Source organism: Rhamphochromis longiceps, linkage group LG14 (genome assembly GCF_057381845.1).
Source record: "Rhamphochromis longiceps isolate RC_006_pf linkage group LG14, R_longiceps_female_GT1.1, whole genome shotgun sequence".
Classification (NCBI taxonomy): Eukaryota; Metazoa; Chordata; class Actinopteri; order Cichliformes; family Cichlidae; genus Rhamphochromis; species Rhamphochromis longiceps.
In genome coordinates, this window is record NC_140570.1 from 13,080,628 (window position 1) to 13,099,123 (window position 18,496).

At 45.1% G+C, this 18,496-nt stretch overlaps 2 protein-coding genes across 2 annotated transcripts in view; both read right to left on the reverse strand.

Annotated features, from left to right (window-relative positions):
* Positions 1 to 1,065: 1,065 nt before the first annotated feature.
* Positions 1,066 to 5,184, reverse strand: phox2a (paired like homeobox 2A). The gene is made up of 3 exons (XM_085379296.1): positions 4,551 to 5,184; positions 3,256 to 3,443; positions 1,066 to 3,119 (listed from the first exon to the last, which is right to left on the reverse strand). Exons 1-3 carry the CDS (start codon positions 4,771 to 4,773, stop codon positions 2,625 to 2,627), a joined length of 906 nt encoding a protein of 301 aa, XP_085235422.1. The 5' UTR covers positions 4,774 to 5,184; the 3' UTR covers positions 1,066 to 2,624.
* An 8,987-nt stretch (positions 5,185 to 14,171) lies between these two features.
* clpb (ClpB family mitochondrial disaggregase) overlaps positions 14,172 to 18,496 on the reverse strand; it is a 47,436-nt gene continuing 43,111 nt past the window's right edge. The window contains exon 16 of the mRNA XM_085379794.1: positions 14,172 to 14,404. Coding sequence (XP_085235920.1) covers positions 14,198 to 14,404 — 207 coding nt within the window. The 3' untranslated portion in view covers positions 14,172 to 14,197. The remainder of the gene's footprint in view (positions 14,405 to 18,496) is intronic.

An 18,496-nucleotide genomic window follows, 5' to 3' on the forward strand; every position in this document is an offset into this window, starting at 1 on the left:
GCTGGGTTTACAAATGTCATAAAGGCAACATATCAACTATGTAAACTGAGGGGGGGAAATCATCATTTTAAGAACAAAAAAGATCACTCTGATTTTATGGCAGGAGCGCGTTTAACATTCTGTACCTCTTCCTTTAACAACAGTCCGTAAACCTTGACAGACTTCTGGGAGGGGAATGCTGTCCCGTTCTTGTCTGATATCAGATTCTGGCTGATCAGCAGTCCTTACTCTTCTGTCATAGTTTTTATTTCATTGCTCCAGATGTTTGTTTGGGTTGTTTTTTGGGTTTTTATTTTTAATATTTGGTGAAAGTTCTGCTGGCAGGCCAGTACAGCACCTGCAGTCTTGCAGCAGTATGCGGTTTAGCATCATCCTGCTAAAATATGCAAGTATGGGAAAATATCTTCCTCTCTTTCATCCTGAGGATGCAGCATTTCACGTTTCAGTTTGTGATGACATTTTAAATGTGCATTGTTCCCCTGAATCATCTTCACATGCAGCGTCTTCTTTGCACGATAGAGCTTTAACCTTTGTGGATGGCACGGTGCTCACAGATAATGATTCATGGATGTTTCTGAGCCCATGCTGTGATCTCCATGAGAGAATAAGGCCTGTTTTTATCCCAAGTTTCTCCAGATTCTCTGAATCTTTTGGTGATATTATGTGCTGTGAATGGTGAGATAGTAAAGTCTTCACAATTTTATGTTCAGGAAGATTATTAGAAAATAATTTTGCAATTTGTAGACTGGAGAATCGCCTCTCTAAGATGCTTTATTTTATATACCTGATCATCTTTTATTACTGACCTGTTGCCAATTAGCACAATTAGTTGCAAAATGTTCCTTCAGCTGTTTCTCTTTAGGACCACTGACTCTTCTAGCCTTTTGTTGCCCCTGTCCCAATTTTTTTGCGATGCATCGCTGCCATCAAATTCTCATTGAGCTCATATTTTATAAAATAGGCACAATTTAAACATTTCATATGTTTGTTTTTTCTATTCTGTTGTTAACTGAGATTGAGATTTGGAGATCATTGCATTCTGTTTTTATTTACATTTTACACAGCATCCCAACTTTTTTGGAATTGAATTTGTATGACAACCTGTATATGTTTGCACATAAAACACAACACTGTTATGGTGATGCCACACACAAGAAGCCAGACCACCACGCGCGCCAGGTAATGCCTCCATAATGTAGATTTATTAGAATATTCAGAGTAGTGCTATAACATCTCATTCACTCGAGCTTTCTGTCAGTCTGTAGTTGTCGTTGACGCGTTGGTCCGTGAGACAGGCGCTCTGCAATGAAATGGATCTGTAAAGCAAAAAACCAAAAACAAAGCCTACCTAATATTTATATTACTAATTACAGAATTTACAGTCACAAAACTTTATGGGGCAGTTCAAATAAATGCGCAGGTTTCTCACTGACATAATAAAAATATTAAATACTTTTTTTTTTTCTTCCTCAGAAACCAGTGAGTTTCATCAAAATGCAATAGAGGTGATTTACAAGCAACTCTCGCAAGCTAAAAAAAAAAAAAAAAGGAAAGAAGAAACAAAATCTGAGTATTAATGCGGATACAGTACAAAACTCCATCTCTCAGTGTATTGCCAGATTACCCCACATGTCACCTATGGGAGAGAAACGTATGACTCGTAAGCCTGCTAAAGACCCTAACCCGGACTGCGACCTGCTGTACAAACTCATTTGTTCGCTTCAGTCCGGTCAGAGACGTCAGATATAATCAGGCTACAATCTGCTTTATTCCGAACAAAGAACGGGGGAGGAAGTAGCAGCATATGAACTAAAAATGGAGTCGAAACACCTTAAAGTCTCCAACTCTTTGCCTTGCAAAAGTCTGACAAACTTTGATAGATAAAGGCATGATGGGACGGCGAGAGTGTGGGATTCTGGAGGACTTGATACAGTAAAGAAGGAGGGGGGAGCGTGAGGTGAACTGGGGATGTCTGGTCTAGACCCGGCAGGTCTAATTGGATTTTTGGGTGCCCCTGCTCTGCTTGGCAAAGAGATTTAGGGGGGAACCTATTCCAACTGGTGAAAGCCTGTGTGTCGGGGGGGCTTAGAGGAAGTTGTGCTTGAGGGTGAAAGTTTGCTTCCCCAGCAGATTTCGGAGTGTGATGTTTAGATTTCTGCTTTAAACTCGTACCTGACCGCCATACTCATCAGAGCTGCTGCCATGCACCACCGAGTTTGCTGCAGTGCAGTGAGTGTGGGAATGTAGGTGCACCAGACAGACCGAAAAGACGATGCAAATATGGACAGTTTAAGGGCCTGTATAGTTTACCGTTATTAAGTAAAGTATTTCTCTTTGTTTTATCGGAGAGTGAGTCATTGCAGGAAAGGGAGGAAACTGCCCGTGTCAAGGTAGGTTTTACAGGTACAGTGTGCACTGTTGCATAATATTTTTGGACGGCAGATGGTGAGCAGACCTGTGATTTTATTTTCTGAGTCGGTAAGAGAAGAACTGAGAACCTTGCTGGACCGCAGCAGACTACAGCAACGGATTCAGTGTTTTAATGGGCAAGTCTTGTCTCTCTCCACAAAGGCTAGAAACTCCTCTCGCTTACAGTTTGTTTCTCATTTGTCTTGCTCTGTTCTTCAGAACAGATTCGTCTTGATGGTGGGATTGGGTTTTCTGTGGAAAGAGGACAGAACTCCGGCAAAGGGCCCGGTCATACTGTCCGCTGGCTGCCAGGCCTTCAGAATCTCCTGAGTCTGGGCAGCGGGCTGCGCCACGGCCGGGTTGGAGGGCCCCAGACTGGACCAGCTGGGAGGCTTCAGCCCCTGGAGAACCGGAGAGCTGGAGGTGTTGGTGTAGCTGCTGTTGGCAGGAGCCGGACTGGGGCTCAGACTGGCAGGGCTCCCCAAGTTTCCATTGGCTGAGCCCGGCAGGGAGGCCGTGCTGTCAGGTGTGGGGCTACAGGTGGACTCTTTAGACTCATCATCATCTGATGAAGATCTTGGCTCCCCGCCCTTTTTCCCTCCAGAGCTGTTGTTGCTGCTGCTGCCTGTGGTGCCAGCAGAGCTGTTGGCTTTGGCGTTGGCTGCACGCTCCTGCTTACGGAACTTGGCACGTCTGTTCTGAAACCACACCTGACAGAAACACACATACACAGGTGAAGACGGGGCATTAGGCGGATACACAGTTTTATTTGTTATATAAGTGTCAGACGTCCTGACTTTCACTTCATTTCAGTCGTGCTGAAGATTTAAAAGCCTGATGGCACACCTGTACTCGGGCCTCGGTCAGGTCTATCTTCAGCGCCAGCTCCTCCCGGGTGTAGATGTCCGGGTAGTGCGTCTCTGCGAACACGCGCTCCAGCTCCTTCAGCTGGGAGCTGGTGAACGTGGTCCTGATGCGCCGCTGCTTCCTCTTCTCGTTCAGGCCAGATGGGTCCGAGAAGAACTTGTAAGGGACTGAAAGGGAATAATTGTTTCCGTTTAATAAAATATTTTTTTTTTAATAGGGCTAAACTAGCGCGTAAAACTGCGGAGGCCGAGCACTGAGTCGCAGAGGCCACGAAACATTTCACGCCTCATCTCGCCGCATTTTTTTTCATTTAACTTAAAAAAAAAAAAAAAAAAATATATATATATATATATATATATATATATATATATATATATATATATATATATATATATATAAATTTTTTTTTTTTTTTTTTTTACGTTTATTTTTGTTTTGTAAAAAAGTTTTGGGAAATTTTCTGTTCTTAAAATAGTTATTAAAAATAAATAAAAAATAGCTCTTGTAAGGTTACTGAATAAGGAGGATTAATTGATTAATTGGTTTTAAACCCATCCGTAGCTGACATCTGGCCACACCAACCCGGACTCCGGGAGGCTGTACAATCGGTTGATTTATAATAAAATGTTTAGTGGGAAAAATCCATTAACTGTTTGTTTATTCTCTTTTTTTTTTAAAGTTATTAATACCCATTTTTAAGTGTTAACCATTCTTCCTTACTGAAAAAAAATAAATCAAAATCACCTTGTTATAAGCTTAAATAAGCCGGGTTATTGGATTAATTTATACAGAGTTTTGCCACAAAAATAATTCGCCGTCTAAGATTGTTAATGCAAACAGAAACTATAAGATTCTCCAGCACTTTAGTCAGTTAAAATCCACAGACACTGCGGAACAACAAACATTAATTACTTGTTTAAATAATGATATAATTATCCCCGCTAAAAATAAAGAATGATTCGCCTTTTCTATTGTTATTATTATTGTTGTTGTTGTTGTTGTTGTTGTTGTTGTTGTTATTATTATTGTTATTATTATTATTATTATTATTATTATTATTATTTCATCATCATCTCCTTCATAAGCATGATATTTAATTAGTCATTTCCACTAAAATAAAGATAGTTTGGAAAAAGGCCTCGGGTTTAAAATTTGTGTCATATAAAAAAGTTAAATATGATCATATATTTCGCCCTTCTCTTGCCGATCTTTTGGTGTCTTAATGAAATCTTGCGGAGACCTTGAAACGGGAACACAAGGAGAGGTTCCTGTACCTGAGGAGTAAGGTGTGGGCTGGTGCTCTCGCAGGGCTCCCAGCGTGCAGCTGGTCGTGCTGAGGGGAGTGCAGCCAGGGTTGGAGAAAGGGCCGCTCCGGATCGGGTTGTACTGGAAGGAGCTGGCCTGACTGCAGGAGCTGAAGTCCGCGTAGGCCGACGCTTCCATGGCTGCCATGCAGGAGTCATAGGAGTTCAGGTATGAGTAATCCATCTTATACATGGAGGTCAGCCGGCGCAGACACCGGTCTGTGAAGAAGTGCGCTGGAAACTCGGGACAGGGCGGCTTCAGTCGGGTCTGAGGCTGCTGTTAGTTTCTGGGATTGCTGTGAGTCGTTTAAACCAGTCAGAGTTGGACTTTTTTCTCCAGAATCTCCTGACGCGGTTGGTTTGTTTCTCCAGGCTTTTGTGGGCTTTAAGGTTTGTATGTCACCGTCACGCGGCTGGTAAGTAATCCAGATGTTTTCTCTGCAGCTCCGCTCTCTCTCCCTACTCTCCCCTCTCTCTGTCCGTCTCTTCGGCTCCCCTCCCTGGACTGAGGTTCGCTCTGCGCTCGCGCTCTGTTTGACAGCGCGCAGCGGCTCGCGCGCTGTTTATAATAAACTTGGCAGAGCGCGAGACAATAGCGAAGGCGGTGGTCTTGTTTCCATGACAATGCCACCAGTGAGCGAGCACGGACACGGACAGCCCCCCTCCCCTCTGCTCCCCTCCCACCGCTCTCTGCACCGCCCACGCGGCCCACAGCATCGCGAGCTAGCAGGTGTCAGCGGAGTTAAATCGCGCGCGTCTAAAAAGAATTACAGCGCGCTATAACGCGCGTGCATCCTTAATCGGACGTTTGTGATTCCGGTGAGTTCAGAGTTTTTCTTTCAGCCGTAATGTGACCAAAACCGAACGTCTCTGTTTCAGAGTTTTACTGACGCGACACTACAATCAGTGTTTACGTCATAGTAATGGCCTACCTGTCGCCTGGGCGAACACAGGTGTTACTAATGAAATTAATGTAGGTGCTTAGCTTAATTCATTCCAGCTGTTTGAATGAAAAATTCAGCTGGTGAATAAAGTTTACAGGTGGAAATTATTTGAACAACTAAATGAATACATTTTTATTCATTTTTTACTCCTAGCTATACTTTGAAGCCACTCGCTCTGAAAAAACTTGGACCTTACAGAATATGCATGATCGCTTTGGAAACCTTGTCTGTGATTTTTATTTATTTATTTATTTATTTAGGATGGGTCTTCTAGGAACTAAAGTAAAGCACGAATGTAGCCAAACAACACATCAGGCCTACAAGCTTGGAAACATTTTATTTTTAAAACATGAATACAAAGAAGCTAATTTTATAAAGAAAATGTGCGCCGTGCTTGAGAAACACACCCTCGGGATAGACATCCTCGCTGTTCTGGGAGGTTCTAGTGAAGCGTTTTTTGCGATATTAAGACATATGTGACGACTTTAAGCCATAACGGTCTGCTTAATATCGTCACAGGCGACTGAAATATGCACAAACAGATTCACCCCCCAAATAATAATAATAATAATACTACTACTAATAATAATAATGCTCCATAACCGGTCAATAGTGTCCCTGCGAGCTCCTGGAACCATCCGCGGCTCAGCCACAGAAGTCTTTATGTGAGGGGAAACGTCCAGATGTGACGGTGATTGGTGAGATTAAAAGCTTTGATTTGATTCCGATCACTTTTACGGAGATGTCACCAGAGTGAGCGTCAGTTTGATGTATAGGACTAGAGAGGGAGCTGGCTGCGGAGACAACCGAGCAACCACGACAGGCTAACCATAAACGCATTGAAGCTTCATAAATTGGTTTAAGTTTATTGTTCGGTGTCATACAATGTGATAAGTCATATCCCACACGGCCCCCATTACACAGACACACGCGCGCACAAACGGGGAGGCTTTGAAACCGGCAGGCAGGCAGACGCGCGCGCGCTCCACGTAGCTGCCAAATGTGCATGGTGCCATTTTTAAAAAGAGGGGGTTTCTCGCTGCTTTTCGTGAAATTAACACGTATTTCATTAGTTCTAGCAAATAATAAAATCCACAAACCAAAATTAGGTTTTGCGTGTACGCGAGGAATTAATTAAGTTTGGCCTGCGTGCACGCATAAAAATGTCTCAACGTGCGCGCCCTGCCTTCCTTTGACCACAGGCTGCACACGCTGCAGCTGCTCCTGATGATGATGCTGTTGATGCTCCTTAATGACATTAACCCGCTGCACACGCGCGCATGCGCGCATTCGCCTCTCCGCGTTCGCTTAAACTACAAATAAGCGACAATAATCAGATTTGTTTACGGTGTTTATCGTGTGATGGAGTTCGAGGCGGGGCGGCGCGCGGGGCTAGTTGTGTTCAGATGCTAGATGCTGCCTGAACATCACAGATGAGGCCCGCACGAGACAAACAAGTCTGAGGCCGCTGATTTGTCATTACAGGGACCCAAATCTTTTTTCTTTTTTTGTTTAATACGATTTTATTTTATTTACGATTTTTTTTCTAGGAATTGTTAAACTCAAAGACTTATCAAAATCACCGATTTAATGCACATTTGAAAATATTTGGGGCATCGCCGTCACAAAGTATCGTTACGCATTCGTTACAGCTCAGTGCAGCTGGTACACGAAGGTCTTTTTGACTTCAGGAGAAAGACTTTACACATGATATTAATAAAGAAAAAAAGTTAATTATGGACCACTTCATTTATTGCTTCGTGTGTGCGTCACAACACTTTATACGATTTTCAAATCCTTAAACAAAATCACAGCGAACCTCCTTAACGCGTGAACTAACAGGGATAACCTGCATCAACCCTTATAACATTTAAGGCACTTAAATAAATACAGCCCTACATTGTGTGAGTTTTTCTTTCCTCTGTTGGATTTCCACATTAACCGGTCAGCTCCCAGGCCTTCCATTTGTTGTATGTCCGCTTTTCTCTTTGCTGGGTTCAGAGGTGAGTTTACCGAGAAACTTAAACAGTTTCAAAGTTAAACTCTCCAGGGTCGTTTCTGCCTTCCAAAAAAAAAAAAAAAGCGCAGCCAGGAACGACCCTAGCTCTCCCGCTTTTAAACCATTTAAACTTTAATCCCTTCAAAGAAGGGACCGGTCTCTTCCAGGCCGCTAATCCGCCCTATAGTGCTCCGGCGCAGGGGGAGACTTCTCTGCTGCGAAGGCTTTAACTTTGGACTTTTACATTCATGGGGCGATTTTTAGGAAACAGTTACGGGGAGCTTTGGCATTCATGGCGTCTGAGTCAACAGAGGGGGCACACAATGGTCCCCTAGAGGCTCCTGAGAGCCCCCGAGAGAGGAACCCCGACTATAAGGATTATAGGCCCGTGGGTTATTAGGGAAAAGCGAATGAAGGCCCGTAGCGTGCTGTCTGTTTGTGAGCAGAGTATGACTGACTCCTTTCAGCGACTGATTGGTAACATTATCTGGTAATAAACATTCAAATTACCGATGATAAAACTGTAAATGACAGCTCTGCAAAATAAAATAGAATTAAATAGAATTGAATTTATTGCTGAAGCTGAAGCTATCATTTTTAATGCGCTAACCTCGAAGTCTATAATAATAATAATAATAATAATAATAATAATAATAATAATAAAATCGTAATAATTGTATTTCAAGGTTTCATGGGAGAAGTTTTAAAGCCCAACCCAATCACTTCATGTTCTCAGTGAGGGACTTACTGAGGTCACAAAATGACCCAGAGCGCATTAACCTGCATGTTTTCTTTTGTTTTGCTTGCTTCTTCTTCTTTCTTTTTTTTTTTTTTTTTTTAATTCAGGCCACATTAATTGTCCTGTCTGCCCGCTAAAGGGGGATGATCCGCAGAGAGATTAAATTCTCGGCGTTTCTTTTTTCTGCTCCCGTCTTTCCTGCTGCTCTAATTCCTTGTGATGGTCTTCCTGCCCTAACGACACCGACTGGAGCTCTGCAGGGCTGCATGCAGATTGGCCTTAACGAAGAGGGCGGTCGGAAACTCGTGTGTGCGCCTTGTTGGCGGTGATGGCGCACGGATGAAAAGGGCGGCCTGTGTGATGGATGGATGGATGGATGGATAGTCTTGAAGGAGAGATGGAGAGGTGTGTGGGTAGAGACGGGGGGAGAAGGGGTCAGTGAAGGATGGGACAGCGGCGACACTGGCGTGATGAAAAGCCACCCGGGAGGCCCAGTCCGGTTTCTGTCTCTGTGACAGGCGGCGGGTCTGATATCCAAGCGAGGCTGTCAGTCAGAGAGGGAGACTGCCAGGTCCATCCATCCATCACCGAAGCTCAAAGAAGAACATGTCCCATGTGCTCAAAGCAGTTTTCTTGCTCCAGACTCAGGCAGCTATTGATTCGCAGGTCTGGATATTAACTTCCTCTTTGTCGAGCTCTGAAAAAGAGCTGTAATGCTCGAATAAAAGCAGAGATTACACTATTTCATCGACTTAACTGAAGTCAGTGCCAAGGTCCAGAGTACAATAAATATTACACTACATGATGTGAGCATAGCTACATCCAGCTGATGGCTGTGCACCAAGAGAAATGCTTTTTTAGGCAGGCGATAACCCTCCTTCACTGCCTGGTTTAGGGTGACCAGGTGCCCGTCTTTAAGTTTTACTGCACGGCATTTTTAGTCCTCCTCCTCCTGCAGGACATGCGGTTTTCTAAAGTCTGGATTTTACCCCGAACTATCAGAAAGAAAAAAAAGAGCCAACTGGCCACTAGAGTTTTTCCGTTTCCCCCCCTTTGTTTTAGCTTGTTATCTTCATTGTCAAGATATTTCTTTATCTTTATTTTGCAAAGTAGAAAATTTGGTGAGAATGAAGCAGCATGCATGTGATAACTGGCTAAAAATGACTGAAATTGTCAGATATGAGTCAAATACGTTCTGCCAATCTATGGCTGCATCCCCACTGAAACCCAGGATATACAGGAGTATATAAAACCATTACATGATACCATGAGAGCAAACTTCAGCTTCTTTTTCTATTCTTCTTGTTTTTACTTAGCAAGAGAGTTGGTAAACGGGTCCCACATTTAGTTTGTTGGGATCTGGTCACGCTGACCTGATTTAATGTGAAATTACACGCGGATTAATGTAATCGTTTCAACAAATATTCACAATTCTGCTTTTAAAGGAATGTGTTGCAGTAAATCGTTGTTTTTAATATGAACACTTATCTGTAAAAATAAAAGTTAGTGTGATTTAAAACGTGCGTGGGTTCTTTGGACAGAAGTCTACGCGCGTTGTATCACCAAGTGTCTCCATATTTTTAAATACTCAGCTGCTAACTGAGCAATCATCTGTCTGTAGCTCTTTGTCCCTATAATTCTAAATGTCCCAACAGTGATTTATGTAACTGATAATCAATCAATCAGTGCATTGTTTTGCCTTTGGTAAAGAGTACTTCTAGGATTTTCAGGATTCGTGATTATTGTTATTTACTTTTGTATTTTTCCCCCATTTGCTCATAATGTGACTGTGTAGTCAAAACGGCCGAGCAGCTGGTCTGCTACCTGCAGTGTGACTAAAATGTGTCGTGTCATCGCTCCTCTTAAGATCCTCTTCCCTCGGAGGTCGATTTGATTGCGGATAAAATAAAATCAGAGCTCGCGGATCCTGCCGTTAACATCGGCCTGCGTTTTCACGGCCGCAATCGAGGCTGGCGGTGTGCACATTTGATTTGCAAGGTGATGGATGAGAGACGGAGCTGGATGGGAGGGGGTTGGTGGGCCCCCCCGGGTGGGGGTCCCGTCGGTGCAGGCTGTCTCCGCATATCAGTCCCCAATTACCCGAATATACCGTGACGCTCCGGCGAGAGACGATAGCGCGCGTCTAACTGCGTTAGAGAGGCAGCAAGTTACGGTTAAGTCCTCAGTCAGCCGGTGCTTGTGTGCTAGATCACAATCACAGTCTGGTGTGGAGTCTACTCTAGAGGAGAAAATAGATCTAATAAGAATATAGTCAAATAGTTTTGAAATATTAAATCGAGCTAATTTTCAGTGCGCATTGTCCCATTTATGTGGCGAGTGCAGTGAGTAAACAGGCCGAGAGGTAAAGACATGGCTCCTTAATTAACTGCACCGCTACTGACAAAGATCTGTGCTTTGTCTTCATATGACGGAAAATGGCTTCATAAAATCTGAATTTTTGCGCATAAAATGTTCGCACAGGTGGAAAAACCACAGGGTGCTAGTAAGTGCACTAAAAAAAGCAGCATATTCGTTTAGATACCCGGTGGAATTTGGCGCAGCACACTCAGAAATCCACGTTCTTGTCAGGTTCTAGTCCGACTGGGACAGATTGAGACAAACCTTTATGAGCCAAAAATGGCTGTCCGGCACAAAGGCTCATCAGGACGGAGTTGCCAAAAAAATAGCCTCGAAACATGGCCATTAATTTTAACCCATCACATTACGCTCATTATTATTTAAGTCCGCTCTAACCTGAAGTGAACGCGCATTCATCAGGCAGAATATGACGCAGAGCAGCTGCGGTTATTCACAAGCTGCGTACACCTCTGCTGCAGCACCAGACCTGTATTATCCTAATGGATAACGGCATGTTACTTAAAAAAGAAGCTTTTTAGGATAAAAACCAGGTCCCGGGAGACCGCATACGCACACATACACACAGATACAAGCACACCACAGCTGGAGCGGCGAGGGATGGCCGCGCGCAGGAGAGCTTCTCCAAACACGCTAATTAGATCTCGAGCTCTGGCCCCGCGCTCTGAAAGCAGCCCAGCGGCGGGGCGCGCGGAGCTGTGGAAAGTTAATTGAATTAAATTCCCTCTAAACTAATTAGGCTGCAATCTGCCACGCGAGCTGTCCCTGAGCAAGGTTCGAATTAGGCGGAATGGATTTGTTCCTTTTCTTTAAAAGAAAGGAGGACAGACTGGTGTGTGTGTGTGTCAGAGATGGGTTTTTTTTGGTGGGGTCCTTTATTTGTCTTTTATGCTAATTCTCCCAGGGGACTGTCACGTGATTGCTTTACGGTAACGGGCCGGTGCGAGCATCCCTTCCACCGAACCCTCCACGGCGTTAGGGGTTAACAGGAAGAGACCCGGCAGTGTTACTTTAACGAACATGCGAGGTCCGGTACTGTGCTGGCAGTGGTAACTGCGCTGCTTTGCATGAATGGGGAGCATCTTCAGACTAAGAGCTGAGTGGACTGAGGTAGCCTAATGGAGGTGAAATCGATCGCTTTCCTAGGGGAGCACAATGAGCGAGGGCAGGAGAGGCAGAGATGAGAGAAGCGCGGAGGGACACGGATGAAAATCCCCCGTTAAGAGCAGGGACAGATATGATAATTGGAGAGCCGCTAGTAGTCGTTTATCATTCACCACCTCCACCTGGCTGCTGCTGGCTGAGCTTCAGTGAATTAGAAACTCTCTGTGTAAAAGCTTTATCCTGGACAGCAACGTGCAGTCCATGCTGGTGGGTTCTTGTTGTTTTGTTGTTGTTGTTGTTGTTGTTGTTGTTGTTGTTTTTGAACCCCAGAGCTACCAGGAGCCCCTCCACATGCACATCTTCCCTTGTAACCCCTCCCCCACAGGTTTACCTTTTGTATCTCGCCTGCATCTTGGACTTGTGTCCATCTTTATGAGCAGCAGGAAGTGGGAGAGATGGACAGATGGGACAGACAAGGAAGAAGGAAGGGGGGAGAGAGAGAGAGAGGACGGTGGAGAAGCAGGAGGCAGAGGAAGGCTTGAGTGAGGGAAATGCAGCGAGATAGCGGGAGAGGGAGGTTAGGACGATGGAGGGCCAGGTTTCTGTTTCTCCATAATCTAATCAGAGAAATGGCAGCAGTCAGAAATAGCCTGACAGACAGACTAAGAGCGTCTTCTCTTTCTCCTCCTCTTCTTATTCTTGTCTTCCTCCGGGGAGGGTAAATGGATACACACACACACACACACACACACACACACACACACACACACACACACACACACACACACACACACACACACACACACACACTTTCCCCCTTCCTAAAACCATAAAGTGTAGATGTGTTTGAGGGTTATAAGAGATGAGAAAAAGCCTGGAGGTATCACAGCAAAACCTGATCTACAGTCCAGATGAAGCCACTTAAAGTCTCACTTAAAAACACCAAAAAAAAACTCTGCTGGCCTGTTGCTGTTTTGTCTGTGGGTGTCAACAGTTTAAAGGCATCAGCTTCATGCAGATGACATTTGAGGCATTTGGCAGTTCATTTTTAGCACAACCCACAGTTTATACAACCACAGAGTAATCTTAGATTCGTGAGTGGTATGGTATCTCCCCCACCAACCCACATGCTTCACACTGATGAATGACTGGGAGGTGGGTGGTAAAGAAGGCATCAAAGAGAGGAGAGAATATTCCCCCTTATTTCAGCTCAGAGGAGGCACACACGAAATCTTTTGAGGAGTCAAAGCAACCAAATCGTGACAACAAAATTTTCAGCTAAAATCTGTATGCTCTTTTGATTTCTTCTATCCTAAAGTATACAGAGAGGCAGTTCAGAGAGCTTCTAAGAGACATTTTAGCCTTTAAACAGTGGCGATTTTAACAAATGTACAAAATGAAAAAAAATTCTTTTGATAAATGCATTTTTAGCATAAACGCAGAGACATCTTCACCTTTCCATCTTTGTGCACCAGTATGACAGATTACAAAAAGTGCTGGAAGCTGCAAATATTCTGTGTTACTCTTGTTGAAAATTCACTTAAATCAAGAAAATGACTGCAGTACAGATGCGGCTAAAGGGGATTGATTTATAAACAGCACAGGTACTTCCTCCTCACAGACAGCTGTGACTCTGTGTGTACCTAAAAGAAAGTGATAGTGTGTGTGTTGTTGGGGGGTCCAGGCGGAGCACAGTAAGAGTGAATGTGTCTTTTCCCTGCATGCTAATTCCTCCCTATGGAGAAGACATTCCTGCAGGCTGCGTGCATGTGTGAGAGATTCTTTCTGCATTCCCTCCCAGCGTCCGACGCAGACCCCCACACAGAATCAGAATTCCAAGGAAATTCCTATGTCATGTCGTTTTACGTGGCGGATGAGCATTATTGTTGCAGAATTCCCACCCAGGTTCTCACACACATCTATCCATCAGGGGTGTCAGTGCAACACAAATGGAACAACAACAACAAAAAAAGCAAGGAATTCCCTTTTGATTGTGATGACTTTATTTACACGGCGGAGACTCGGATACAAGAATGACAAACGTCGCTCGATTACATTTGGTGCCTTGGCAGCGTGCTGTTCAAACATTTATGATGCAACACTTTAAATATTTTCTCTTTATGACTAAATTCCTCTTAATGTCAGAGGGACACAAACGAAAGCACCAGAGCTCGCTCGCAGCTATGATAGACTTCTTTACATTAACATGCATCAACAGAAACTACTTACAAGCCAGTTATATCAACCATGCTTCAAATGCACTCTCTCCACTAGCACATTCTTCATTGGGGAGAACAGATTACGCAGGTTGTGTTTACATTTTCATCAGCGTGCCTCTGCTGATGTGAATAATGTGCTAAAAGACAGTCAAATCATCTTTGATTATCCGTTTTTCCTTCACAGGAAAATAAGAAAGTTGCTGTTATTAATGTGTCACAAATATCAGTTTGTTTTTTTAATTATTTTTTTTCACACAGATTCGATAACAGTCATACAATATCCAGTGTTCTACACTGGCTGTCCTCTCCAACCACCTCAAAGGACAGGCTGTCGTGCCATCTTTCTGGCTTTCCGATTGGACAGACACACGGGGCGTGCAGCCATTAGGCAGCAGCTCCTGCTTGTACGCTGCGGCTAACTGGTTGACGACTCTCCTCTCAACCTGACTGATCAGTGACAGAGTCAGAGGTCAGGTGGAGATCAGGTTTATAGATCCTTTCTCCTTCACGACAAAATCTGAACATCGCTGTTATTAATATGTAACAAATACCTTTTTCCCCCTATTTTTTCCTCCCCTCCATAAAGATTCGATAACAGGCTCCAAAACTGACACTTTTTTTTAACTTTAGTTTTTCATTTTCCTCAGTCATTTACAATAAATGGAGGGAATAAAAGAAAAAAATTAAGGGGTGAGGGAGAACAAATGGCAAAAAAAAAAAAAGAGTAAACAACTTGTGTGGTGCTACCTAAACATCAAAGAATGTCTGTGTTTGGTCGAGCCTTATACAGATTCCATTTCTTCCATCGTTGTTCGAATCGATGTGCTTCAAGTCTTAAGTAGTAAGTTATTTTTTCCATCGTGGAAATTTCCTCCATGACATCTCGCCATTGCTTCAATCTCAAAGGATCCCTTTGAAGCCAGTTCCTTGTAATAACTTTCTCGCAGGCCATTATCGTCACATTAAACAGGTAAATGTCCTCAATGTCAATTACTTCTGCGGGTAACAGGCCTAGAAGTAGGTCCGCTAAATTGTTTTCTTAATGTGGCCCTAACACATCATCGTGATTTTGTTCTACAAGGAGCCCTGAAATATGGCATAAATCACAAGCTCCATAATGCATATTGTAGCCGCCTGCTAACAGGTCCAGTACTGGACGATCCCGCTGAAGAGTGATATCATGCCGCTGTTTAGCCTGACAATAGAGAGAGAGAGAGTGGAAGTAATGTTACAATAGGGCCGAGGGTGAGACCTGCAGAATATCAGGAAAACACAAATCTGTCAGAGAGGACGAAGAACAGAGTCAAAATGGGTGGAAAGAGAGAGCGAGCGAGAGACACAGAAGCATGTCTGCTGACGCTCATCAACAGGCCCTTAATACATTTTAATCAAACGCGGGTCAATAGTAGTGATCAGAGCAGCTCATTTAGCTTCAGATGTTAACACTTCATTCAATAAATAAGACGCCATGTTTTTCTATCGATATGTAGCGAGGCAATAATAATAAAAGCTCTAAACATTTAATTTGTCTAATATAAATGAGCGACAAACAAAAGCCTTGTGGGATTATTCAGTAATAATGAGATTTCTGCTGTTTGCATCGCTTCAAGATGCAGACTGAGACAAGTCATTACCAGACATGCACACTTTCAAAAACTGAAGACCCAAATATCAGACCCACAAGAGCTACAACACCACTCAAAACAGAGAAACTGAAATGAGTCGGGGTCCCTATCAGTTGCCTGCAGGGCCCATGTTTGCTGTCAGGACACCAGCTGTAATATTAATAATTAAATATTGATGAAGGCTCCACATGTTAAACACTGTAATCACATTACAGGGAGTAACAGTGGCACACAGTATTGATCCGTGTGTGTTTCTGCACAGCTCAGCAGCGGCTGACGAAGTGGGTGAGGCCTCGCAGGTCCCCACAGGAGGACACCCGTGTTAGAAATGTGGTGCTGTGAAGACGGGCGTCCAGAGGAGACTCAACCTCTGCTCCTCTCAGATCCACACACAGCTGATCGGCCCACTTTCTGTTAAAGTGGGTGTGGTGGAGGTGTGGTCCCTGGCTCAGCTGCAGGGGAGGGATGGTGCAGTGAGCTCAAGGAGGCAGTGCCAGTGGAAGCAGATGAGGCCACAGGTGGTGTTGATCTGGTTAATCAGGTGTTTCTTTTCTTATAGTGAAGCCGGACCCTGGAAGAGGGGGTGTGTCCCGAGACCGGCTGTGAATGGAGAGACGCTACCTGTGAAAAGTGGCAATAAAACTCATAAATGTGACAGTGTGGTGAGTCTGTCTTTCCAAGTTTTGTCGAAACCCAGGAATTGGGATGTCAGAGCCACACGCCGCGCCGCCCACCCAGCCTTTGCAAATCTTAGCACAAATGTCCACTGTCGGTGGCAATGCTCTGTATTGGGGGACGGTGATGACCCCCAGATCTTCTTGGAGACCTTCCGGGCCATGGCAAAAGCATTTCAGTGGCCTCCTGCAGAGTGGGTGCTGCTTCCACTGCTGTCAGGGGAGGCTCAGCTGCCCTGAGTCTGCCACTGACCTCACAGAGCAGCTTCCCAGACATCTGCCGGGCCGTGCTGGACTGTATGGGCCTCTCCCCAGAGGATCATCCTCGGTGGTTCCGGATCTGCAGGCTGACAGGGGAGGACCGCCCGTTCGTGTGGGCCCGGAAATTACACGACGCAGCGGCGCGATGGCTGCCGCCTGGACCATTGGAGGCTGGTGGAAACAGCGAGGTGGGTCCGGTGCCACTGGCCTACGAGCCTGGAGGCAGCGGTCACGTTGGCAGAACACCACCTGGCTGCTAGAGTGGAGGAGCCCAGGGAAGGCAGGCCCAGGTGCCAGTGCCTAGGTGCAGGGTCCCCACGCCTGCACCGGTAGGGGGGGCCCCTGCACTGAGTCCCACTAACCCATTTTTTCCCACTTTGCTTTCGGTCCTTGGGGAGGCAATCAGCACTGCTCCAGAGCCATGGAGAGTAGCAGAGACACTGGGGCAAGGGTGCTGGAAGTGCGGGCAGCCAGGACACCTGAGGCGGGACTGTCCGCCAATGGAAGTGGGACAGGTGTTCCGTGTCACCAGTGCTCCGGCACCCTTCCCAAGTCTGGGAGGGATGTACAGCATTCCGGTAAGGACTCAAGGGGGTATACACCATGGTTTGGTGGGCACGGGCTCTACACAGACCTTTTTGCACCAGAGCTCGCACGGAGGATACACACACCCAGTTGGTGCCATAAAGCTGCTGGAAAATGATTTTCCAGGTGGCTCACTATAAAACCCATGGGAGGGCATATGGGATATGACAAGAATCTGGAGCGAATTAAGGCCCACTTTTATTAGCTGGGCATCCGAGCGGATGTGCAACGCTGGTGTGCATCCTGTCCGGAATGCCAACTTGTTAACCAGCCAGCCATTCCAAAAGCGCCTTTGCGCCTGCTAACATTGATGGAGGTCCCGTTTGAGCGCATTGGCATGCACCTCATTGAGCCATTTCACCGGAGTGCACGTGGCTATCGCTTTGTATTAGTGCTGGTGGATTATGCAATGCAATACCCGGAAGCAGTGCCACTGCGTACTGCATCTCTGCAAATAGTGTGGAGCAGACACTGTTTTAGGTCATCTCCCGAGTAGGTGTTCCGAAAGAAATACTGACTGACCAGGGCACGTCGTTCATGTCTCCCACACTGAAGGAATTGTATGAATTACTGGGCATTAAATCTGTTCACACCAGGATCTACCACCCTCAGACTGATGGGCTGGTGGAGCAGCTGAATAAGACTTTAAAGTCCATGATTTGGAAGTTCATACACGAGGGTGAACGCAATTGGGATCACTGGCTAGACCCTCTGTTACTTGCAGTGTGGGAGGTGCCCCAGGCCTCCACAGGATTTTCTCCCTTTAAACCGCTTGGGGTGCTCAACCTAATTAAAGAAAACTGGGAGGAACACCTGTATATCAGAGGGGCTAGACTCAAGCAATTTTCACCAGGAGACAAAGTGCTTGTATTACTCCCTTCTTCTAGTTTAAAGTTACTCGCCAAGTGGCAAGGACCCCCCACCTCACACAGTGAGTGGGGGACGTTGACTATGAAATTGCATGGTCAGACAGGGGAGGGGCCACGCAGATTTATCACCTCAATCTCCTGAAAGTATGGAGAGAGGCTGAAACTCTCTCTGGTGAGCCGGGCCGGAGGTGCCAAATTCAATCACTACTTTATTTACTTTATTTACTCAAATAAAGGACCTAGGTTGCTCTAAGAGCATTTGACTCGATGATCGAAGTGCTCTCATAGGAGTATACAGGTTGAGAAGTTCAGTTAAATAGCAACATTATTTACGATATTTGATGGGCAGCCAATGTAGGTCAGCAAGGATAGGGGTAATAGAATCAAACCTTCTAGTACCAGCTGCTGCTGCATTTTGGACAAGTTGTTGTTCATGAAGAAGGGCAGATTGGAGGCCCAGGTAAAGGGAGTTACAGTAGTCTAATCTAGAAGTAACAAAGGCATGTATAAGTTCCATTCGC

What these genes read in the sequence shown, in the direction of transcription:
- phox2a (XM_085379296.1), bottom strand. Translation starts at nt 4,773, where the DNA reads ATGTATAAGATGGATTACTCATACCTGAACTCCTATGACTCCTGCATG. An exon ending in GCCCACACCTTACTCCTCAG is followed by an intron (nt 3,444 to 4,550) that starts GTACAGGAACCT and finishes ATTCCCTTTCAG; the next exon opens with TCCCTTACAAGTTCTTCTCG. An exon ending in TGACCGAGGCCCGAGTACAG is followed by an intron (nt 3,120 to 3,255) that starts GTGTGCCATCAG and finishes TGTTTCTGTCAG; the next exon opens with GTGTGGTTTCAGAACAGACG.